The following is a 25,240-nucleotide window of genomic DNA, read 5'->3' as shown; positions in this document are numbered from 1 at the left end:
ATTACGTCTAGATATAATGCCTTTCTGCTTATGATGTTTTTCATTTTCCATTGACGTCCATACTCCAGTCTGGTAGGTGGCAGTAAATGAACCTGAAGTTGGTTTGCCAACAGCCAGTAAAATTTTCAAAGAAGCTGTTTTTCATCATGCCTTGGTGAAACGCACCATCTCATACTTCTAACCTGAATGTGCCACACAGTGTCTGGCAGATAATATTCACACCCCTTTGATGTTTTGCCATTTTCTCACTTTAACAGTTCCAAACTTCAATGTATCTTATAGGGATTTAACGAGATAGACCAACACGACACAGCGCATTACTTTGAAGTGGGAGGAAAATTACGATTTTCCCATTTTTACAAATAACAATTTGAAAAATGTGTGATGAAATGTGTAACATCCCAATATGAAAGATTTAGCTTTGTGGTTGGAGTATGACAAAAAAAAAGTTGAAGAAGTAGAAAAACTTTTGCAAGTCCAATAGGAAGGCATTTCTCTGACATATAGGCGTTTGAATAATGTGACCTCTCTATAGGTGGCAGTGGCAGATCTCTGTGGTTGTTTGCGGTAGTCACACAGGCAGTTTCTGATTCTCACAAGTCCAAATGGTTCTCCAGCTGCAGGCGGCTGTGGAGGCAGAGTTTCAGGAGAAGTTCCAGCGTTTGCCCGGTGAGATCCGAGACTTCCTGCAGGACAGGAAGTTGGAGGGCAGAGGTCACAGCAAGTCCCGACCATCAACTCCTCACGAAGCTCTTTCAGAGGAGGACTGAGCAGAACAACGTAGGACAAAGATGCTTAAAATCAAACAATAAGAAAGTGAGGAGCTCCACTGAGGAAATAAATATTTATAAAGACTGTTAATCATGTTTTTAATGGGGAAAACCTTTGACAGTTTTTTTTAATTATTTGGAGCATGCACTGTGTTGTACTTTAGCATTTAATCAGATGTCATTTGGTCTTATGTTCTACCAACATTCTGACAACTTACTGCATGATATCTATCTATCTATCTATCTATCTATCTATCTATCTATCTATCTATCTATCTATCTATCTATCTATCTATCTATCTATCTATCTATCTATCTATCTATCTATCTATCTATCTATCTATCTATCTATCTATCTATCTCATGCATCTTACATATAGAGCTGCTAGAAATTTCATTACCAGTTATTAATAGTGCAGACTTCCTCTGTGCATACTCTTTGTCCTTATTTGTTTTTGCACATGTAGAAGCCAACCCACCCATACTCAGTCTGACTGGTCAGTCTCCCTGCAGTTTTACAGGAGCAGGGTGTTGAGACAGAAGTAGCCTCTAAACAAATGCTGCTTGTCTAAAACAGAGAATAAAGGACGCCTTTTAAAATATCTATATAAGGGAGATAATAGCCAGGGCTTTCTTGTCTATGCCTGGGAAGACCTTCCATGAGTTCCCATCTTTACTCATCACCACTAAATGCACACAAAGAAAGCCACACCTGTCTACCCAACATTGATAAGCTATTTCTCATATTATAATTATTATTTCCTATCATATGCAAGGTTTTTATACCTCCATGACATTTTTTTCATAAAAAGAAACATAAAGTAGCCAGTGGGATTGCGTATCTTTTCTAAAACAGCTACAAAATTCAATTCTAAATTGGTCTGATCATGTCTGCAAAAGCATGAAGAGTTTTCTGGACTGGACCACTGGATGTGGTTTAACACAATGCCAAGGTGGTAAGGCCTCAACGCTGACCTTACAGAAGCAATTGCTGCAACCATCAATCTGTGGAGCCTTCTAAGGCTACTTGCAAACAATTTAAAGTTCACCAGTCTATAGTGACAATGATTGTACCCAAATGGAAAACATTTAAAACATTTGCCAATCTTCCCAGGAGTGACCATCCCTGCAAATTTACCCTTTTGGTCAGATCATGTAGTGTTCAGACAAATTGCCCAGAATAAACCAAACGCTTTATCTCACAACAGATGTAACCTAGTAAGTAAGTTAAAGTTAGAGTTTCCCCAAGTCCCTTTTTGCTCTTCCGCTCTTCACGGGGATTATGTGAAAAAATCTCCCAAATCCACCCTGGTCTTATTTCTTTCGACAGAGGCCTTCCTCTTCTCCTCATAAACATGAATGCGGTTCGCTTGTTGCGACTCTCAACCATGTTCAAAGTCTACAGTGAGAGCAGCGGAGCTACAATGAACGGCTAACCGCTAACCTAGCCGCTAAGCTAACCGGATACATAAGCACTAGAAGTGCGCATGCGCAGCCAACAAGCGGAAACTTGGAAGGAAAGAGCATGGATACTGGCGTTACATGAGCACATAAGAATGATTAGCATGTGGGACAACCAATAGATAAGGCGTTTTCCCGGGACCTTGAGGGACAGAGCGGGGTGAGTAACACATCTCTGTGTGAGAGCAGGAACAAAACTCTGACAAATCCATGCCCTTTGAACCAAACAGCAGAGATTGGTTTGAGTTTTACAGGCCTGCAGCTCCCACAGAGAACGCTTTTATAACGTCCTTTTTATCAATACATAATGTATTAACTACTTTCAGGATGGAAGGACAATTTTACTCAGTATAACAAAAAGTGTTTCAGAACAGGATTACCAACTATAGCTTTAAATGTTAAAACTTCTCTCTACAAATGATTTGGGAACACAGCTTCGTTTCAGAAAGGTCCAAATGACCAAATACCTCCAGAACAATATGCTTTGGACTTTTGAGGCCTGAGTAGAGATTCTTGCCCATCGTGCTCAGTGCAATGTTTCTGAATCCTTCTGTCCAACAGCTCAGCTTTGGCTAAAAATGGATCAAAACCTGGATGATGACCCCAAAGAGTCTGCAAGAGAATCATAACAGCCTAAAAACAGTTTGATTTGTGTGGGTTCTTGGTCGTTACTTGACTGCAGTAGCAGTATGCTATTCCTAAACAGCACCAAGAGATCCCCGGTCACATAAACTGAAAGACCGTTGCACAATAAAAACCTGGCCAGCCTGAACACACCACAAGCACTTATGTGTCGGGCAAGAAAGGCTTCATTCAGAGAGGACAAAGGTTACCCTAAACCTCTGGGTTCTGTCCAGGGACATTAAGCTTGTATCCATTGTAAAAAGAAAGTACACCTTTTGTCACTTCTGTGATTGGGGCATTTAAATTGTCTATTTTTGAAACGATTCCGAAGTTTTTTTAAACTAAACTCGTGCAGAAATCTCAGACATGAGATTCATCCAGTCATTATTTAGTCAACAAAGATGAAGCCAAAATGTAAAAGTTTCTGAAAAAACTAAGTCCATCCCAAAAATTCTACATACCAAATATGTTAAACGCTACAGTTCCAAGGGGTGTACTTTCTTTCTACCATGAGTGTAGTTTTATGGACATGCTGCGAGCTGAACGTGAAAGTGTGAAAACAACTGTAACAGGAAGCTGTTGACAGACGTGTTGCACGGTGACCCCCAATGAGAACACCTGGCAGAAACTGTCATGTGACCACTGAAATCCTCTTGTTTTTGTCTTGATTCACTGGCTTTTTCTGCAAAGTAGTGGGAAATGGCCACTAATTCAAGCCGTCAACAGAATTCAGTCATGTTCAAGATAAGGCATAAGACCAGCTGACAAAGCAAAGCGGTGGATTTTCAGAACGGAACGTGTTTTCCTCCTAGGATTTCCCAAAACCGACTACATGCTCAGAGCTCCTGCAGCGCAATGATCAGGAGGTCAGATGTTTGATTCTTGCCACTGCATGATCTTTTTTTTGTAGTGTGAACCCACCTTCGATGCTCAACAGTCTGATGATGTGTTTACTCACTAGATGTTATTCCATGATATTTAATTCAGAGGAACCTCCATGAAACTGTTTGACCTCTTCTTTGTTTTACATCTGTGTGATGAACCAAGCCTGTTCCTCTTTGTACAGTGGTCCTCCAGAAGAACGTTTGCCGCACCATTTTCCAGGCTTTCCTTCCTGTTTTCGAGTTTATAAATCTGAAGCCAATCAGTGTAGAACAGCAGTTTGTTTTTGTTTTTCCAGAGAACGGTTTCAACAGATTTAACTTACTGACACATAGTACCCACTTGCTTTACATGATTAGTTGAAATATGTCCCATTGACCCTCTGGCTAAATGCTTTGCTAAACTCAGCTCTGCTTTAGCGGTTACACTGAGCATGCTTCCTTGTCCTGAGTTTCTACGCCTCTGGAACTGTTTCTTGGTTTTACTGAATGCTGTTTGGAGACAAATTTAAAAAAAGAATAAAATATTTGAACCAACAATGAGTGAGGATTTCTTTTTTGGTTGGGTTCTTTTCCGTTTAAGTCCATGACGTTGGACTCATGAGACATATGTGTTATGATTTATTAATAAAAATCTTGCTGAGCTTGTGTACACTTTTGAGCTGGTAGCTGCTGATTTACGAGCATGTAACTGTGGTCTTTCACAGAAAGACATCCCCACTGTTGTTGGGGAAAAAGAAAGATTTTATATCAGATAGTGTGTTGTGTGCAAGAATTGTGTAACACGCTTTTTGTACGTCATTTTAATAGTTTGATCATTTTATTTCCAAAGTCACATGATCGTTGTATTCTGGTCAGTTGAACATTGTTGTTATCAGCTAATCCATAATTGGACCACAAACCTTGCCAGGCCCCACCGGATGTGTCTGCCCAGTACAGCTTCTACATGTATGACCCGAGCCTGTTCTTTGGACTTGGATCAAGCCTCGGTCCTCCAGCCTGCACCCAGTGTCGCACCCAGTGTTGTCAGACTTCGGCCTGCACCAGGTTTCCGGTCTTATCAATAAATCTTTTAAAACACAGAACGGTGTCTGATTTGAATATCTGGTTGTCTGTATGGTCAGTCCTAATAAACATCTGATTTAATTTTCTGAAAATGAGGTAGTCAGGGAAAAATATAAAACTGGGTCAAAATTCTGACATTTTAGAGAAACAAAAAATGGGTTAAAAAATTTTTACAGAACCGTAAAAAAAACATTTGATCATAATGAAGTAACACCCAGTACTCCTAGATATACCCCGCCTCTCGCCCAAAGGCTGCTGGAGATGGTGACCCTGCAAGGATTAGCAAATAAAGACAGTGGGTGGATGGATACACTACATTCAGGTGTAAGGAATCCACATTCACAAATTGTACTTTTTCAGAAAATAAAGATTCTGAACAAATGAGAAGTCTCACTTTAACATTAACTGTGTTTTCTATGTCTGCTGGATTTTTGGCTAAATACATTTGTTTTCATTCTGTGAAGCATTCGAGAAGTGGGTGGGGTAAACTGTGAGCGGCATTTCTTCAAAACAATATTAATCGAGCAGAAGTAAATGTATGGTGCAGTAAAGCTACTCCTGGAAGTACATTTTCTTTCGAATATGTATTCAAGTAAATGGAGCTAAGTCAATGTAACTAGTTACTAACCACTTCTGCCCGTGAAACACCAACTCTCCAACTAGCAAATTCTGACAGTAAAGGAATGCGCCACAATAAACCAAGGTTTGAGTTTGGTAATTGTCTTTTAGTGTATTATGCCACCAAAAATGAGGTTTAGATGATAAAACTAGATATCCGATCAAGTGAGGCCAATGGAAGGTAGTTTCCTTGGTGGTAGAATTATTGACATCTTAAGTATCCTGAGCCTCAACATGTGACAACAATGCAGTCAAAACTGACCAACAAAGTGCATTGACCAGACAGATAGGACATTAGTCTGGTAATGCAGCATCTATCGTTTAGCTAGGATTCCTGGTATATGCATGATAGAGATGCCTCCTCCAGAAAGCTGAGTTTTATGGCCATATTGGCTGTACATAAAACAGGAAAGGTTGTCATCTGACAAGAAACAAAAATATGGAGTTTAAAAAAAAAAAAGTAACATCATTTAACTAAAGGCTGATCACAAGCTCAGATAGCCAATGATAGCCAAGATGAAGTGACTGGGAACAGGTCCAAAGTGGCCCCCCTAAGACACAACACAAACAAAGCTTAGAATGTGTAAATCATCGGACATGGTTTGAAACAAAAATCCACAGAATTGCCTAAATTAAACACATTGAAAACAAATTTTAAAAGCACTTTGTATTTTACATTCTCTCTTATTCTGTTATCCCTAAATAAAATCCAGAGCAACCAACTGCTGTCAGAAGTCACTTGGTTCCCTCCATCCATCCATCCTCTTCTGCTTATCCAGGGTCAGCTTGCGGGAGTAGCAGCTTAAGTAGGGAGGCCCAGACGTCCCCATCCCCAGCCACTTGGGCCAGCTCCTCCGGGGGAATCCCCAGGCCAACCGAGAAACATAGTCCCTCCAGCGTGTCCTGGGTCTCCCTCTGGGTCTCCTCCCGGTGGGACGTGCCCGGAACACCTCACCAGGGAGGCGTCCAGGAGGCATCCTGACCAGATGCCCGAGCCACCTAAACTGGCTCCTCTCTATGTGGAGGAGCAGCGGCTCTACTCTGAGTCCTCCCCGGATGACTGAGCTCCTCACCCTATCTCTAAGGGAGAGCCCAGACACACTACGGAGAAAACTCATTTCAGCCGCTTGTATCCGGGATCTCGTTCTTTCGGTCACAACCCAAAGCTCGTGACCATAGATGAGGGTAGGAACGTAGATCGACTGGTAAATTGAGAGCTTTGCCTTTTGGCTCAGCTCTCTCTTCACCACAACGGACTGGTACAGCGCCCGCTTCACAGCAGACGCTGCACCAATCCGCCTGTCGATCTCCCGCTCCATCTTCCCCTCATTCGTGAACAAGACCCCAAGATACTTGAACTCCTCCACTAGGGGCAGCACATCCTCCCCAACCCGGAGAAGGCACTCTACCCTTTTCGGGTTCAAGACCATGGTCTCGGATTTGGAGGCACTGATTTTCATCCCGGCCGCTTCGCACTCGGCTGCGAACCGCTCCAGTGAGAGCTGTAGATCACGCCCCGATGAAGCCAACAGGACCACGTCATACGCAAATAGCAGAGACGCAATCCTAAGGCCACCAACATGGAGCCCCTCAGCACCTTGGCTGCGCCTAGAAATTCTGTCCATAAAAGTTATGAACAGAATCGGTGACAAAGGGCAACCTTGGCAGAGTCCAACTCTCACTGGAAACGAGTCTGACTGACTGCCGGCAATGCGGACCAGGCTCTGAATAAGGGCTGTATAGAGACCTAACAGCCCGTATTAAAGGGCCTGGTACTCCATAGTCCCGGAGTACCCCCCACAGGACCCCCCAAGGGACACGGTCAAATGTCTTCTCCAGACCCACAAAACACATGTAGACTGGTTGGGCAAACTCCCATGCACTGTCCAGGATCCTGCTGAGGGTGTAGAGCTGATCCAGTGTTCCACGGCCAGGACAGAACCCACGCTGCTCTTTCTGAATCTGAGATTCAACTATCTGACGGACCCTCCTTTCCAGAACCCCGGAATAGACCTTACCAGGGAGAGTTAAGAATGTGATTCCTCTGTAGTTGGAACACAATACAGAGGTATCCCTTTTTAAATAGGTGGACCACCACCCCAGTCTGCCAATCCAGGGGAACTGCCCCCGATGTTGCAGAGTCACGTTAACCAACACAACCCCGGGGCCTTGTCACCGAGAAGCTTTTTAACCACCTCGGTGACCTCAGCACCAAATATGGGAGAACCCGACCCAGAGTCCCCAGGCTCTGTGTCCTCAATGGAAGACGTGTTGGTGGGATTAAGGAGTTCTTTGAAGTATTCCACCCACTGACACACAACGTCCCAAGTCGAGGTCAGCAGCACACCACCCCCACTATAAACAGTGTTGGTACTGCACTGCTTCCCCCTCTTGAGATGCTGGATAGTGGACCAGAATCGCTTCGAAGCCGTACGGAAGTCTTTCTCCATGGCCTCTCCGAACTCTTCCCACGCCCGAGTTTTTGCCTCGCCGACCAGCCTGCCGCTTCGACTGCCGGTACACATCAGCTGCTTCCGGAGTCCCACAGGCCAAAAAAGCCCGATAGGACTCCTTCTTCAGCTTGACGGCTTCCCTCACCGCTGGTGTCCACCAGCGTGTTCGAGGGTTGCCCCGCGACATGCACCAACAACCTTGTGGCCACAGTTCCGACTACCCGCTTCCACAATAGAGGCATGGAACATGGTCCACTCAGACCCAATGGCTACATTCACGCTGCAGGTCTTAATGCTCAATTCCAATTTTTTTGTGAAATTGGATTTTTTTGCATAATCGTTCACATTTTCAAATATATGCGAATTGTATGTGATCCCCTTGGTGAACTGAATGCATTCAACCTAAGTGTCCCGCATGTGCACTCGAGGACGCGATGACGTCACACGTGGCAAGCGTAAACATGGATTATAATGCTGGCACGCATTTTGCGGTCATTAATTTATTTTCTAACTGGAGCTTTCCCTCCACTGACTGCTCTTCTCATTGTAGTCCGCTATGGGTGTCGTCTTTCTTCCTGCTTCTGCATAGCAGGACGCAGAATAGTGATGTTTGTTGAGTATCGGTGACGTAAAGGTCGGATAAATGCGACCTAGCCGTACAGACACAGGTCGCATTTGAAAAGATCAGATACGTATCAGATTCAGGACCACATATCCAAGTGGCCTGGGTCGCATTTGAAAAAATCTGATCTGTGTTGTTCAGACTGTCATAAAAAGATCAGATACAGGTCGCATATGGGCAAAAAAAATCTGAATTGGGTCACTTCAGGCTGCAGTGTGAACGTAGCCAATGTCCCACACCTCCCTCGGAACATGTTCAGATGAAACAACAACAAAGTCAATCCTTGAACTGCGATCTAGGGTGTCCTAGTGCCAAGAGCACTTATGGACACCCTTATGCTTGAACATGGTGTTTATGATGGACAATCCATGACAAAGTCCAACAACAGAACACCACTCGAGTTCAGATCAGGTGGGCCATTCCTCCCAACCACGCGCCTCCAGGTCTCACTGTCATTGTCCATGTGAGCGTTGAAGTCCCCCAGCAAAACGAGGGAGTCCCCAAGAGGGGCACTCTCCGGTACCCCCTCTAAGGACTCCATAAAGGGTGGGTAATCTTAACTGCTGTTTGGTGCACAAGCACAAACAACAGTCAGAACCCGTCCCCCCACATGTATGAGGAGGGAGGCCACACTCTTTTTCACCGGGGTAAACCCCAACGTACGGGCACCAAGATGAGGGGCAACTCCTGCTCAGCCACACTCACTCCTGTGAGTGTGGCTGGGTGAATGGGGCTCTGCTGTGAAGTGTATTGAGTGGTCGGTGTGACTACGCTTGATAAATTCAGTCGATTTGCCATTGAACAGCATGTTAGTAAGTAAACTTTATTTATTTTGCACCGTTCACAGGATGAAAACCACAGTGATTTGAAATTAGGCAACCATAAAAACTACATAAAAAACATGCAACATCATACGGCATACGGCATAAAACTAGCCAACTGGAATCAGTGGGTCTTCAGCTGCGAGTCCAGACAGCGCATACATGGAGGCAATGCATCCTGCAATCTTGGGGCCCCAGCTCAGAAGAACCCCCCCCCCCCCCCCCCCCCCCGGTCTTAAAGTGAGTTTGTGGAAGCACTCACAGCCTTCGACTGGAGGATCCCAAACTGCAAGAAGAGGAATACGGCGATATAGGCTGAAGCATGACCACGCAGGGCTCTAAAAATAAACACTAAAATGTTGACATGAACTCTAAAATGCACTGGTAGTAATTGTAAAGACATTAAAACTGGAGTAATGTGCTGTCTCTTTTGTGTGTTTTTTAAAAGCCTTGAAACAGCATTCTGAACCAACTGGAGATGGTCAAATTTCTTCTTTTTTCTAACACATAACAGGCAATTAACCTAGTCAATACAAGGTGAAATATAAGCATCAATAATTATCTCTAATTCAGATTTTGCCATCAAAACGTCTAATTTGCCTTCACAATTAAGCCCTGTCATGTTTCTTTCATGCAGTTTGTGGTTACAACTAAAAAAAGGGTTCAAGGTGTGATTAATTGCGGGAGACAGGTAATGAAAAGCAAAATAAAACAACCTCATAAAAAAAAACAAAAAAAAAAAAAACCTTCTGCATGCTTTGGCCTGCTGCAGTTGCTGTTCCCTCCTGTAGGTGGTGCCATGGAGTCGCCCAAAGCTCGGCATCTCTCCCTCTCTCTCCGCTGAAGAAGAGCGCCAGCCTCCTTGAGCAGCATCAGCATCAGCACCAGCAGAGACGTCTTCTTCATCCCCATCCTCTCTGTCCACTGCGGAACATCGGCCCGCTTTCAGACCCACCGAGCCATGGACAACACCGGCAAAGAGAAGGAGGCCATGCAGCTGATGGCGGAGGCCGACAAGAAGGTCAAGGCGTCGGGATCCTTCCTGGGAGGGATGTTCGGGTAAAGGATGCGCCCTCCCGTCTCTTTAACAGCAGTGTCGCACGTTCATTTCAATCATTTCTTCGCAGCGGCTACGTTTAGATCACACGATCAGATTAAAATCGTTCCGGGGGGGCTTCTGCGGCGATCGCCCCGACACCCCAGCTCGAGATGCGGACGTGGTGGCTGTGAGGCGGAGGAGAGCGGGCTGGGGCGGAGCGCGAGGCCGAGCTGAGGACGCAGGGAGGCGGCGGAGAGAGCCGCGGAGGCGCCGCCGCCGTCACGCTGCGGAGGAGGAAGATGGCTCTCTCTCTGTCGGTGCTGGCGGGCGGGAGGGGCGGATGTTTGCGGTTGGCAACAAAGCAAATGCGTTTTACGTGCGCTCATCTGGTGGAGAGAGGGCTGACGAGATCACGATTCTTGATCGGCCACTCTGCGGTCAGGGGTTCTCAGGATGCGCCACTAATCCCTTTATTTTTCCCCTTATTCCAGGAGAAATGTCCGCCGTCAGATGGAGAGCACCCTCTATTTTAATAGTCCTTTGGTTCATGTGCTCTCCCAACAGGTTGCCTGCGTTTCAGTAAAACATTCAGATTCAACTGTAGTGTATTTTGTTGGGATTTTCTGGGACAGACCAACATACAAACAAAAAAGGAAGGCACCCTCCCATAGAAGATAGAAGATGGGATGATTGTTTTTGATGAAACATGGTGGTGGCAGGATCGTGCTGAGGGGATGCTTTAGTTCAGGAAGCTAGGTGGGGCTAAATAAAGGAGGATGCTGCAGGCGTAGACTGAGGCGTAGGTTAGGTTCACCTTCCAGCAGAACAACAGCCCCAAACATCCAGCCCGAGCTGTTTTTTTAGATCAAAGCATGGTCAGTGTTAGAATGGCCTAGTCAAAGTTCTGAACTAATTGAGAATCTGCTCGCTGGCGGAGATGTACCTTCACTGCAGCTGTGGCTGCAGTGAAGGCTGCTTCTACAAACTGCGTGTCCCAGCGATGCGCTGAAATTGGCTGCTGGTGTGCGACGTATCGGAGAGGAGGAGCAAAGCGTTTACGTTTGGAACCATGTTTTATCTGCACACGGATGTGGTTTATGTGAAGAGTAAATATTTGCAGTGTTGAAAACCCTAGCTGGACACCAGCCCCCGGGCCAAATGCTATCAGACGGTGACCCGTTCCTGCTTAGCCAGCGCTAGGAGTGTGTTGGATTGTGTTCCCCGACCTTCTGCGTGAGAACTGACCTCAGCTTCACGGTGGGGTGGAGATCAGGCGGAGCTTCTTGACCAGTCATAACCAGGTTTTATCGGCGCTAACTCTGCTTCCTGAGTTGTGCCCATTTGGCCTCGCCGTGTTTGCTGATTCACTCAAATCCAGGGGTGTGGCCAGGAATTTTGGGCCCCATGACAAAAAGACTAAATGATCCCAAAAGCTCATATACATGTGTAAAACGTCGCCCTTGGAATTGTCCTAACTTCCCCCCCTATCCGGCGCCCCTGCTCAAATCCACTTGCTGCCAGTGACGAGTAAGCTCTGCAGTGGTGGCAACACGGCTCTCCTCTTTGCTGCTAAATGCCTCCAAGCTTCTGGATTTCACATGGACTCTCTCTCTCTCTCTCTCTCATGATGGATCCGATCACTCTGTGACAATCTGAGGCCGTAAAGGTCGCGAACCGAGCGCTTGTTTCCATGCCAACGGCGTCAAACAACCAATAAAAGCTTTGAGAGATGCTTGGGTGTTTGCGGTAATGAGACAGTGTCCTAGAAAGTTGTGAATTGGGTCACGTCTGTGTTTTCCATCTGAGCACCACGCATGTTTATTTAATGAGCTCCCGCTCAAGGTTAGGGGGCTTAGTGGGTCGTGGAAACGAGCGGATCGCTGATGGAGCAGCTCGGTCCTGTGTACAGGGCTGCTTCCTTGGTAAACATCTGGAAAAAAGACTCAATATCTACCTCAAACAGAACCGTCTTCTTAAAATCCATCTTCTAATATGAGCAGACTCTTTTCTTTGAAGCGGGTAATCTAATGTTAAGAAACAACAATTTTTCAATAAACCTGCTGTCAGTGTTGTGTACAACTCCCTTGTCTTCTACAATATTTCACAGAGTTAAAGCATCCAGAAGGAGGAGTCTTTGACTTTCTCTTCCTGCAGTCTTTCTAGATTATCCAGGGTTCTGGCTCCTCGGCTCAGCTCGGCCCACAGGGTTTCTGTAGGATTGGGGTCGGGGACAAACATGAAGGCTGATTGGAGCGTTTGGCTCACAGCATCACAGATCCTCCACCGTGCTTAGTGACGGACAGGAGGGGCTTCCCCTCATGTTCAGCCTTTGCTCCATGTAGGCTCCCAGCACAGCTGGAAGAGCGTGGAGGCTGGTCCCAAGCAGCATGGCAAGATAGCATGGAAAAATATGTCTGTCCATCTATCCATCCATCCATCCATCCATCCATCCATCCATCCATCCATCCATCCATCCATTATCCATCCATCCATCCATCCAACCATTATCCATCCATCCATCCATCCATCCAACCATTATCCAACCATTATCCATCCATCCATCCATCCATCCATCCATCTATTCATCCATCCATCCATCCATCCATCCATCCATCCATCCAACCATTATCCATCCATCCATCCATCCATCCATCCATCCATCCATCCATCCATCCATCCAACCATTATCCATCCATCCATCCAACCATTATCCAACCATTATCCATCCATCCATCCATCCATCCATCCATCCATCTATCCTTCCATCCATTCATCCATTCATCCATCCATCCATCCATCCATCCATCTATCCATCCATCCATCCATTCTCCATCCATCCATCTATCCATCCATCCATCCATTCTCCATCCATCCATCTATCTATCCATCCATCCATTCTCCATCCATCCATCTATCTATCCCTTATCCATCCATCCGGATAGAAAATTCATTAATTTGAAGACTATTTAAACTTACCACTGCAGCAGCTCATTATTTTGTCTTCATTTGTATGAAAGCTGCACTACCATCTTAGTAGTGTTTCCGCTACTGGTGCAAATCCAGGGTTCTGTTTTAAAATGCATCTCTGAAGACATTTTCTGTAAAACCTTCCGCCCTCTTCTCTTGTAAGGTGCCGGGATAAAGCATTTGTCCCCTTTTAGATTTTATTCTTATCTTTTCTGCCATCCCTAAATGTTTCAGATCACGAGCTTGCTGGAAAAATAACTGCATCCAAGGAGTGGTGTGAAGGTGAGATGCTAGTCAGGCACAAATTGTATTGATCCACCTCACTCGGTTGATTTAGAAGATCAGCTGACCGAGGGTCTGCCAGGATGAGCTCATGAGTCGGTGGATTGATGCAGCCGGCAGGCTCCACATGGCAAATCTAAATTTGTCTGGGCTGACAACGCAGGACCAAACAAAATAACAATCTCTGGTGAAATTGTAGACTGTCAATATTCAGTAACATCGTAATATCTCACTGAAATGATTATTTTTCATTTTAGTTATTTTGAATGTATAAAGTCAGCTAAAACGGACAGCAATGGTCTGACAAGCTGTTACCTTCCTCCACTCCCAGGATGTATTTACTTTTCAACATGCTCATGATATTTTGACATCTTTCTGCTGCAGGTAAATGAATTATCATCAATAAGAACTTCACAAAACTTCACCTCAAAGTATTAGAACTGGTCTTTTAAATTCAAGCTGAAGCCCACCAGCGAGTTTTCTGGATAGCTCAAAAAAAAGAGGAAGGTTTAGGAGTGGCCTAGTCAAACTCTGGACTAAAAATCCAATTAAGATCCCATGTTGAAACCTTAAATGGGTTGTTAATGTATGAAAACCTCCAGGGTGGCTAAATTAAAACAAATCTCCAAAGAAATATGGTACAAAATTTCCTCCACAGCAATGACAAGACAGGCATCGCTAACCTAACGTTACCAGGTTTGGGGTTCAATTCCTTCTTCACATGGGGCGGGTTGGTTTGGGGAGCTATTTTCCCTAAGTGAATAAAATCATAATTTAAGCTGTAGGTTTTTATTTACTGTACTCAGGTTGTCTTTGGCTGATTAAACCAATTTGTTTGATCTAAAATCTTTAATTGTGATAAATAAAAAGCCAAAACAGATCCAATCTTTGCAGGCCAACTCTTTTTTTTACAGCACTGTATACTTTTCAGAGCTGAAGATCTTAGTTCAGCTGCTGAGGCTGGCAAATGAAACCACTACTTTCTAAACGGGCAAAGATCTGGACGTAGGAGACTGATTGGCGTGAGTGTTTTAGCTGGAGGACGTCGATGTCCTCAGCCGACCTCTGCAGTGAGCCCTGCAGGCTCTGCTCTCGTTGTTTCCTCTCGCTGCAGAACTGTGACGACGAAAAAGTGAATCAGCAGAACCACGTGAATCCTTTTCTCCGTTTCAAACCCCATTTAATCTGTGAAGTGAACAATAAAATGATGTAATGATTACGTTTTCTTTGCGTGTGTGTGTGTTTTACCTGTATGTTACAGGGGGAACCATAAGGTGGAGGACGCCTGTGAAATGTACGCAAGAGCGGCCAACATGTTTAAGATGGCAAAGAACTGGAGTGGTGGGTGACACGCATGCATCACATCTTGCACAGACTTCTACGTGCAGACACAAGGCATGGTCCATCTGTAGTGAAAGCAGCAGAACGTGCATATTAACTGCTAAAGGCTGTCAGGTCTGCAGAGACCAGTGTGTGCTCCAGATGAAGTAGCCAATAATAGCTCTGGCTGGACAGAATCCAGCTGCTGCCATGTGCTATCTGATGCTCCCGGAAGCCTGGATGTTTGAAAAGAAGACGTATCTTGAGTTTTAGCGTTTGTCCCTGTACGCCACCTCCATTTATGCCGTGATTGTGTGTCTGTGTGCGTTCAGCTGCAGGGAACGCGTTCTGTCAGGCCGCCCGGCTCCACATGCAGCTTCAGAACAAGCTGGACTCCGCCACCAGCTTTGTCGACGCCGGCAACGCCTACAAGAAGGCCGACCCACAGGGTGAGAGCTGCTGCCTCTGAAACGCGGCCCGTCAAATACTCTGGTCTGCCGCCATGACGCCAGCAACGTTGCAGCCAGTTAAAACCCAAAAACGCACAATTAATCCCATTTTCAGTATTCACCAGGCCGACACTTTTAGTATTACAGTAGGATTCAGTATGGGTTTTCAGGGTTATTTCTGTGTTTAGGATCATGTCAAGCCAGAATAAATAAAAGAAAATGTAATAAAAACAAAAGCGGTACATGAAGGTCACAAACGCAGGCATGTAAAATTTCCATTTGTTTTTAGTCTCAAGAAAAAAAGCGATTCTTTTCATGAATGAAATATGATAGATTATTTTATCCCACTCTTCTGTAGTTGGGGCATCTAGGTGAGCCTTCTGAGCAGGAGAAAAACATTAAACTTCACTTGTTCATATTTTACCTTCTTGGTGAAAAGTGGAAAGTGCAGCTCTCTGTTGTTGCAGAGTAGAAAATACAAGTTTCTGTTAAATAGCTTCTATTCATCCGACTTCTTCTTCAACTTACTGACTGAAAATACCTACATTTGATTCGTCTTTCTTCTAACTTCGCCACCGAAGAGTGTTATTGCCAGTGCAACCCGATGATGCTTAGGTATGGTGTGTTCACTGATCGGGCAGCGGTTGGAGATTTGAGTTTCCTAATGACCAGGTCCCCTCAGGGCTGGTCAGCAGCTGGTTTCTTGGTGCATATCTAAAATAATCACCAACTGATCTTATTTTCCTTTAGATTTTGTGTCACTAGGGGCCTTTTTGATCACAGTTTATTCTTGTCTGCCTCCTACCAAACAGGAAGACATGGAATATATGTTTAATAGACATGCTGTAAAACCTCCTGGAGTTAGGAGTCGAACCCTGGGTGGCTGTGCTGGAGACTAATAGCCTCTTTATACGAGGGGGGGGGGGGTGTTCAGCTTTACTGCTAAATTATAACATACCAATCCTGCACAGAACGTTCAGAAAATCTGGACTCTTCTAAAGATGACGCAATTTTCTCGTCAAGGTATATAAATGCTGCATGACTGAAAGTCTTATAATAAGATTCTATGATTTCAAGTCTCAATTTAGTTGTAGTTCATTCTGCAAAATTAGATTTGCCTTCCAGAATAAGTATTGGGATGTTAACGAAGGCGGTATGGAAAGATTTGCACATTGGTTGCTGTATTCATGGCAGGGACAGCTGTAGATAAACCTCGGGCTACCTCTGCTTTTCTTTGTCCCACTGGGCGGCCAAGGTGAGGTGAGTGAAATATTAAAATGGGTCCATGTGTCGCTCAAGGAAAGGGTTTGTTCCTGGAGCTGCATTGCTTCTTCGTGAGGAGCTTAATGAAGCACGGTAGGTTAGCAGGTTAGCAGGTTAGCGGTCACAAAGGACGCAAACCGAGATTAAATAGCAGTAATTAGACCTAATAGACTCAGAGGGACTCCATGAGAGTCTTTTTCTTTCAAGTTTACCTCCTCACCGTTCTGTCCGTCTCATTCCAGAGGCCATCAACTGTCTAAACCAGGCCATCGACATCTACACTGACATGGTAAACCCTGTTTGAGCCGTCACATCCGTCTGTGTGGGACTCTGACCTTTGAATTAAAGTCGGCGTGTGTGTGTGTGTGTCTGTTACAGGGCCGGTTCACCATCGCAGCCAAGCATCACATCACCATCGCAGAGATTTATGAGTCCGAGTTGGTGGATATTGACAAGGTAAAGGAACTCCCTCTGTTCTGATCCTGGGAAGACGTTTGCGGTGAGCGCCCTGACTGAATGTCTCTGTGTTTGTTCAGGCCATTGCTCACTACGAGCAGGCAGCAGATTATTACAAGGGAGAGGAGTCGAACAGGTAAGCAAGTTCTAATGAATGTAGACAGGACAAGCTTAGGCAAATACTCATACAGTGCCTTGTACTAGAAGGTTTTCTAACCTTGTTGTGTGTATTTTGGGTTGATTTCACAATGTGGTCATTCAGATAATATCCAGTTCATAAAGCCAAATAATATAGACTAAGAATGGAGATAGTTGTTCTATTCAGTGATTCAGAAATCCACGTAGTATAGTGATATAACCAAAGGATGGCAATGTTGGGTTTAAATAAGGATCATAGGCTTGGAGGGCCACTGTAGAAATAGAGAGACTAGAATGTGCTTACACCTGTTGTAGTGTTCTGTATTCTTGAGCTTTGGTTCGATAAAAAGGTTCAGCTGATGATCAGATGGCCGGCCATCCTTGTTCTGACCAGAAGTTTCAACTAAATCCCCCCATTCCTTGACCTTCTTCATGTTTTTGTCACATTATAGTTATTACCTATCGTGTATTTTATGGGGATCATATGTGATAGATCAACACCAAGTAGTGTGTAGTTGTGAAGTGGAACTAAAGTGACCAGCCAGGTAATCAGAAGAGCCATCTGGGAAGCAGTCGGGAGCCCCACTGTAACTCTGCAGGAGCTGCAGTGATCCAGAGCTCAGGTGGAAGAATCTGTAGTGAGGGTAAGTGTTAGACCTGGACTATGAATCAGTTGTGGATGAGTGGCAAGAAGAAAGCTGCTGTTGAGAAAGCCATAAGAAGTCTCTTCTGTAGTTTGGGTGGAAGACATGCAGCAAGCTTTGTGCACTGATAAACTACCAGCGAACATCATCCCAGTGGTGAAACGTGGTGGTGGCAGTGTGGATGTGGGAATGGTTTTCTTCAGCTGGGATCTGGTTGGAGTCGGTGTGAAGATTTGTGAAACTAAGACCAGGACAGTTGTGGAAGACGTGAGATCTGGTTCTCCTTCCAGGACCCTGAGCACACAGCCAGGCTGTGGTGCAATTGTTTAGATTAAAGCGTGTTCATGTGTTAGAATGGCCCAGTCAAAGTCCTGACTGAAAATCAACCTATGGTCACAGATGCTCCCCATCCAGCTTGGGCTTGAGCAAGATTTCTAGATGTGTGAAGCTGGTGCACCAGTGAAAGATGCCGCTATGAACCTTGTGTTGGTCTATCACATAAAACTCCAAAGACGCACACTGAAGCTTGTGGTTGTAAGCTCACACGGCACTGATGGGCTGCTTCCACTTCACAGTTAAGCTCCACTGAGCGTTGGCCTTAATATAAAATCCTGATCAAATGCTTGGATGATTGATTTGGCAAGTTATGAAAAACATTCAAAGGGAACGGATGTTTTCGCAAGGCACAATGTAGGATGAAATAAAAGAGATTAAAAGGATGCAGTAAATGAATGCTATTGTTTGACAGCAGAATTTCACATAGAATGAATTATATTTTTTAGGTATAAGATGGTTTATCTTTTTTTGTAACTCTTTTAATCTGGGGCAGTCTTTCATATGAAGAATAGCTGCTGTGAAACAAACACAATGATGTTGTCCATGTTGCTTGCACACCACCAGAAATATATCCCAGAACTGACTACTTTATAGGGATCTATCACCCCAAATTGCAATGAAGAGTTCAGGACCATAGACTTCCCCCTCTGAACCAATGGGTTTTCTTTATGTTTCAGCTCAGCGAACAAATGTCTTCTGAAGGTGGGCTACTACAGCGCTCAGCTGGAACAGTATCAGAAAGCCATCGAAATCTACGAACAGGTACCAGCGGCCAGTGTTTGGTAAACCTCAGCTTTGGGAGCGTAGTTCTGGTCCGATGTGTTCGCATCGGCTGAGAGGTGTCAGTGTAACGTTGTTGTTATATCTGTCTAAATATTTAAAAAGGGCCTTAGGGACAACTTTAGGAACAATTAAAGGGGACATATCATGCTTTTAAATCTTACCTTTTCACCTTAAAATCATTCATTTGTGGTCTATATAAAGTGGAACTGCAATGCTTTGCTTTGAATTCCCCATTAGTTTGCCCACACATTCCCCTTTTCTACCCCTGTTCTGAGGTATGTCTAAGAGCAACTTGTTTTGGTGCTGTCTCTTTAAATCTAAAGGAGGCACGTCACACGCCCCCTTCCAGGTCGCAGAGCATTCCACTTGACCAAGTTCAGCCATTTATCTTGTATGCTGGCAGATAGTGTAATGAGCAACTGATGACTTATCCGCTTCAGCATCCTTCAGCTTGGACTACAAAAATGCTCCGAGAAATAAAAATGGTAGATTTGTGGGACTGGTAAGCTGGAAGTCCATGGCCTGGCTTAGCAGCTCTGCAGCATAATTGTTTAAAAAACATAATAGAAAACAGAGAAAACTAAACAGCTTGAAAAATATGTCCCACACTGAATAGAAAGATTTGTACGCAACACCTGGAGAGACTTTTCTGCACTCCTAGAGACTCTAAGTACACAACAAAAGTATTTATGGGCTAAAAAAGTGAATTTTGCATGATATGTCTCCTTTAATATAGTACTGAAAAACACAAAGAAAGACGTTACTATGAAACTTTGCTGTAATTAATGTAGGAAAGCATTACAGCATGTGTGTGTACTTGTACTTGCAGCTGAGTGAGTACATATTTTATGTATTTTACCATCAAAGTGAGGACTTTTTTTGGTCCTCATTTTTTTTGGAGCTAGGGCTTAGGTTTAGAACGAAGGTGTCAAATACATTTAGGTTAGGGTTAGATATCTACTGGTAAGGGTAGGGTTAGGGTCAGGGTAAGGTCATAGAAAGGGTTAGAAATGAAAGGCAGTCAATGGAAGTCAAGGTAAGGTCCTCAGTACGTATTTAAACCAAGGATGTGTTTGTATGTATTTCAGGTTGCTATGAGCACTATGGACAATCCTCTGCTGAAGTACAACGCTAAAGAGTATTTCTTCAAAGCTTCGTTGTGTCACTTTATAGTGGATGAGCTGAATGCCAAGGTAACGCTTCCACCTACTGCCTTCCAAGTGCAGCTGAGCCCTGGCCTCCATGTTAGCTTGTTCTGCTGCTTCAGCTTTAAAGTGTTTAGCTTTAGCAGATGACTTCACCTGTGGCTTCTGTTTACCAGCTGGCCATTGAGAAGTATGAGGAGATGTTTCCAGCTTTCTCAGACTCAAGAGAGCTCAAACTGCTAAAGGTATGTTTCTGTCTTTAGGATTCAGGATATTTTGATTATTAGTTTATTTAACTGCGCATACAGTCATGGGAAAAACGAGGCAAACCTGATAATGCGATGCCTTGTGGAGCTGTAGTGACCTGATATAGATGTGCTGTGCTGAGTCGTGGAATGTTGACGCATCTTGATACTTTAGCTTTTTATTGTTTCTGTTGTAAACTATCATTTAAAGGTATATTGCCACGTTACATGCTTAAAAAAAACAACCAAAAACCATTTGATCCTGATAGCGTTTTGATGGTCGTTTTTGAGGCTAAATAGAACCCAGGACCGGGCACAATGAGCTGATATAAACTGATGTGGCGCCATCTACTGGCAGTATCACAGAATGATCATAATGCCAGTTTGCTTAATTAATAAAACATTATTAAATAATGCCGGACTGAGCCTGACCCTCTGCAGTGCCTCGCAGTAAAGTGGCAGCTTGGCGTGATTGAAGAACAACCGTTATTAATGAAATACACTGATCTACAGCAACTTAAAGAACCTCCTATCAGAACATTTACTCACATCAACCAGCTCTGAAGTCACATCTGAGCAATCGGCAGGTTTAGCATCCACTTCAGTGAACACCATCAGTCATACTGTATCTCCAGCCACATTCCAGTCTTTTCCCTCTGGGAATCATATTTTTTTGTGTTTTTTACTAGATCTTGGAACATTCTTCATTGTTTCGTAGGGAGATGCTGATAGCCGTTTGCCGCTTCCTTGTTTTATTCCCTGCTGTGCATGTGCAACTAATACGCCAGCAGGATGTGATAATCTTTCATAAAAACTTTGTATGCAACCAGGGAGCTACTGACGTACACATTTTTAAAAAGTCAAATATCGTGGCTATGCACCAGGTGGTTTTTGGATTTTTCAATGAAAGAGTTAATGCACAAAACAGAAAATGGAAACACATTTGGCGAATAAGTTCTGACGTAGCAAACATTTACGTCACACGACTGATCAGCTGTTTACTGCAACATGATTGACCCAAACTGCTGTGGTTTGGTCTCGATTGGTTGAGGCGGGATTGGCACAAGTGAACACACAAATTCTGAGAATTCAGCTTCAGGCAAGGTTTGCCTAAATTGACCTCAGGGTGAATTTGCCGGGATGTCCACTCATGAGAGGATTAGCAACATGTCTAAAATATGTTTTCCAACTGTGAATAGTCTTTCTTGCAGGGGAATTACAGATTTAAAATTGTTCGGAAATGCCTGGGGACCTTTCTCAGAGTGACTCGGAGTAACAATTGTTTCTCTGACATCGTTCCTTCTTTGCTTTGTGTTATCACACACCTGTGTGCTGCAGGGCAGCAAACTCCTGCTTTTCTAGAGGTGTCCACACTCTCTGATGATCATTGAATTTGATGAGCAGCAACTGGCTGGATTTTCTACACCTTAAATCAGGGGTGTCAAACTCATTTTGGTTTAGGGGCCACATACAGCTTAATCTGATCTCAAGAGGGCCACACGAGTTAACTCATTGCAAGATTAAATAGAACTAATAAATGTGGACTTGTTGTTGATTTTTATATGAAATTAATTTCACTTTTAAACAATATATTATGAATAACCTCAGCGTTTTTAAGAAAAGTATGTGCAATTTCAACAATACTTTTATTCAGTTAAACATTTACTTGTGCATCATGCATAAGAACTGATCACAGTGATTATACAATGTTGAAAACATTCACATTTTTTGGAACTTAAAAGCACTGTCCTACATGACAAAATACATCAAACAGATAAAAATTAAGAAATGATTAAAATTTTTCCACACCTGAAGCTTAATCTGCTAATTAAAACACAGCGCCCATCGTGGACAATATAGGAACTGCATATTTTCAATTAAACGAAGTACATGTTTTTTTCAATAATTGTTTTATCATTCTCTTCCTTTTATCTCCTCTTTTTTTCACCTTTTCGCTTTTCTTCTTGTTCTTCCTTTCCTCTTCTACTTTCCCATTGTAGTGTCCATATCATTTGAGATATTCCCCGCATGAATCATAATAAATGTTTCGGTGTATGAATGTGTGCGCGTTAGTGAGAGCGACTGGGTGAATGTGGCTATAGTGTACAGCGCTTTGGGTGGTCAGCATGACTGGAAAAGCGCTATATAAGTTCAGTCCATTTACCATTTACCATTTAAATCTATTCACATTCATAAATCAAGCGGAGCACTATGGCAACAGCAGTACTGCTCCACTTGTGAAAGTCAAATCTGATGAGCTCTTTTTGGCATTTTTTTTTTTTATAATGATAATGCATTTAGCCACAGGGCCGGACTAAATTGTTCGGCGGGCCGGATCCGGCCCGCGGGCCGTATGTTTAACACCCCTGCCTTAAATCAATGGAAGCTCAGTTTTCACAATGACTGCATGAATCCCGATGGGAAGCTTGTGTTTTCCCTGACCATATCCATTGAATCTGTCTCTGTTGTGAAAGTAAATTCTGACCTTTGTTTTAACAGAAACTCCTTGAGGCCCACGAGGAACAGAACAGCGAGGCGTTCACGGAGGCCGTGAAGGAGTTTGACTCGGTGTCCCGCCTGGACCAGTGGCTGACCACGATGCTGCTCCGCATCAAAAAGACCATCCAGGGAGACGCCGGAGACTTAAAGTAGAGAAACACGACAGAGGGGAGAGACGCAGGGAGGGAGGCGGACGGAAAGCCAGGATGGTATCAGAGGGAAGGGGGATGACAGAAGGGTTTTAAGGGGGAGAAAAGTGACAGGAAGATGAATCGGGTTGAGGGAGGGATGGTGGAAGAGAGAGAGTTTACAGATGTACATATCAGTCTGCATGTGACCCCAGTCAAATTAGCACCCCCTTTAAGTCACTGTTACTCCACCCTGTGTCCCCGTCCTGCAGTATTGCTCCATATCACTGGACAGATTATACTAAAAGAGACAAAGTGGGAGGATAACGCGCGTGCGAGGGAGAAAATGTGCGTTTGCGTCCACTCCAGTCGGATCAAATCTACTTTTTGATGAGGTGTGCATATATATATGATACTGAAAAATATAGAATTGCTATTTAAGAAATTGTTCATATTTATTGTCAATATGAAAATAGCGTTTATTATTGTGATCAATGTTGCAATTTGTCTCAATATTTTAGGTGTTAGCCCCTGGAGTCTCCTCCTCTGTTTTCCTTCACACCCCATCTGAGTTAGTAAAATCCCCCGCTGTGATTGGTCAGTTCTTGTGGAGGGGGGGCGGTGCAGTCAGCTAACAGAGATGGTTTCTGTTGCTGCCTTCTTTGTGCATGTCTGTGTTGACGTAAATGTCCTCTGTGTTGTGCGAACATGTAAAAACCTATGTGTAGCCTGATACATTTGTGTGAAATCAGTAAATATGTACTTCAGATACAAAGCTGAAATAAAACATCTTCACTCTACATGTGGGTATTTATTCAGCAGGCAGATGGTTGTCAGATGATTCATACTCTAACTAGCAACTGTTCTCTGAATGTTGTAGAGGACTTCTCAAAGGTTTTACACCCTGCACTACCTAAGGATGTAATTTGTAGTTTCTATATTACCAGATTATCTTATCAGGTGAGAACAAATCTGAGATTTTTGGTCCAAATGCAAAATGTTATATATTGTAAAAACTTTGTACAAACATTGTACAAAACATTGTGAAAATGGTGGTGGATGAATAATGCTCTAGAGATTTTTTGTTTTTTCAGCAGAAGCAGGGCAGCTAGTCAGAGTTAATCTGAATAATGGCTAGCACTACGTGATTCAGTTAAGTTTATTTACATCGCACAATAAATATTGTGTCAAAGCACTTTTGAAGATAATACGTTTTTTTTATCTTAATCATACAGAGAAATTCGAAGTCAGCTGCATGCATTCCAAACGTCTCCTAGTTCAGAGCAAAGCCTGAAGTTCAGTTTATTTTTTAAACTGTTTCAAAACGTTTTTTAAGGAAACCCAGGAGATTGCATCGAGTCGCTGACTTGGCCGAGGATGCAAAAGTGGACCGTCGATTGCATTCACCTGTACATTTGCAGGAATCCCTCATACTGAGCAGGCATGCAGCAACAGCAGAAAGGAAGACTAACTTAGTTGACCATAAATGTTACAATAAGTTCATAAATGAGTGTATGAGACAAAGGATTTACTTTGACTATAATAAAGATTCTTATGCCAAAACAAATGATAAAACTATGACTTGTGCTAGTTCCAAATTTATGAATTGGCCTATAACTCCTAAAGTGAAGGAGACCCATTTCAAAATCATTAATAAATACCCTGTAGACATATTTCTTGAAAGGAGATCTACATTTGATGTGGACTTTGCATCTTTTCTTTTGTAAATCAGCAGAGGAACTCTTAGCAAAACGTAGCATACTTGAAGTTAATTTTATTAAGTAGGCCTATACTTAAGTATAAGTTAAAGTCTTAGTATTAATGTAGGCCTACTTAGTCAATATATTTAACTATACTATTGTTAAGTATATTAGTTTATAAAATTTTAACTTCAAGTCCACTTGAAGTTGTAAGATGTAATATGTATACTCGTAGTCCACTTGAATAAACTACTTTTTGCTAAGAGTTGTAGCAATTTTTATTTTATTTTTCATGTCAATATTCACAAAGCACTTGGATAGACATTAGAAACTGGATTAATCTTAGATTTAACATTCCTTTGATACTGATGCCATTTTACTTTAGATGGACAATTTAAATCCAGCTTTCTGCGATGCCATAAATATTGTTGTTCTTTTAGCTAAATATCATAATCACTGCAGTAAATGGGCCATCCTTCCCCTGTTTTATAAACGAATTTAAAATAGACTATTTAGCATTAAATAAAGTTG

General features: G+C 43.4%; 2 protein-coding genes across 2 annotated transcripts in view; both read left to right on the top strand.

The window, feature by feature from the left end:
- Window positions 1-4,273, top strand: part of LOC105933351 (1-phosphatidylinositol 4,5-bisphosphate phosphodiesterase beta-1) — a 55,659-nt gene extending 51,386 nt beyond the window's left edge. The window contains exon 32 of the mRNA XM_012872835.3: window positions 618-4,273. Within this exon, the coding sequence (XP_012728289.2) occupies window positions 618-770 (153 nt within the window). The 3' untranslated portion in view covers window positions 771-4,273. The remainder of the gene's footprint in view (window positions 1-617) is intronic.
- Window positions 4,274-10,166: 5,893 nt separating this feature from the next.
- napba (N-ethylmaleimide-sensitive factor attachment protein, beta a) lies at window positions 10,167-23,809 on the top strand. Its single transcript, XM_012872860.3, has 10 exons — window positions 10,167-10,374; window positions 14,865-14,944; window positions 15,256-15,372; window positions 16,878-16,924; window positions 17,014-17,091; window positions 17,172-17,227; window positions 18,887-18,971; window positions 20,081-20,185; window positions 20,314-20,382; window positions 22,882-23,809. The coding sequence occupies exons 1-10, from the start codon at window positions 10,277-10,279 to the stop codon at window positions 23,032-23,034; spliced, it is 888 nt and encodes a 295-aa protein (XP_012728314.2). The 5' UTR covers window positions 10,167-10,276; the 3' UTR covers window positions 23,035-23,809.
- The last annotated feature ends 1,431 nt before the right edge of the window (window positions 23,810-25,240 follow it).

Source organism: Fundulus heteroclitus, chromosome 22, assembly GCF_011125445.2.
Source record: "Fundulus heteroclitus isolate FHET01 chromosome 22, MU-UCD_Fhet_4.1, whole genome shotgun sequence".
NCBI lineage: Eukaryota > Metazoa > Chordata > Actinopteri > Cyprinodontiformes > Fundulidae > Fundulus > Fundulus heteroclitus.
Note: the sequence above shows the minus strand (reverse complement) of the source record. Positions and strands in the feature narration are given on the sequence as shown.

Coding starts and splice junctions, on each gene's coding strand:
- napba (XM_012872860.3), top strand. CDS start 10,277: ATGGACAACACCGGCAAAGAGAAGGAGGCCATGCAGCTGATGGCGGAG. Junction 17,228..18,886: donor AAGGGAGAGGAGTCGAACAG/GTAAGCAAGTTC, acceptor TTTATGTTTCAG/CTCAGCGAACAAATGTCTTC. Junction 20,383..22,881: donor GAGAGCTCAAACTGCTAAAG/GTATGTTTCTGT, acceptor TTGTTTTAACAG/AAACTCCTTGAGGCCCACGA.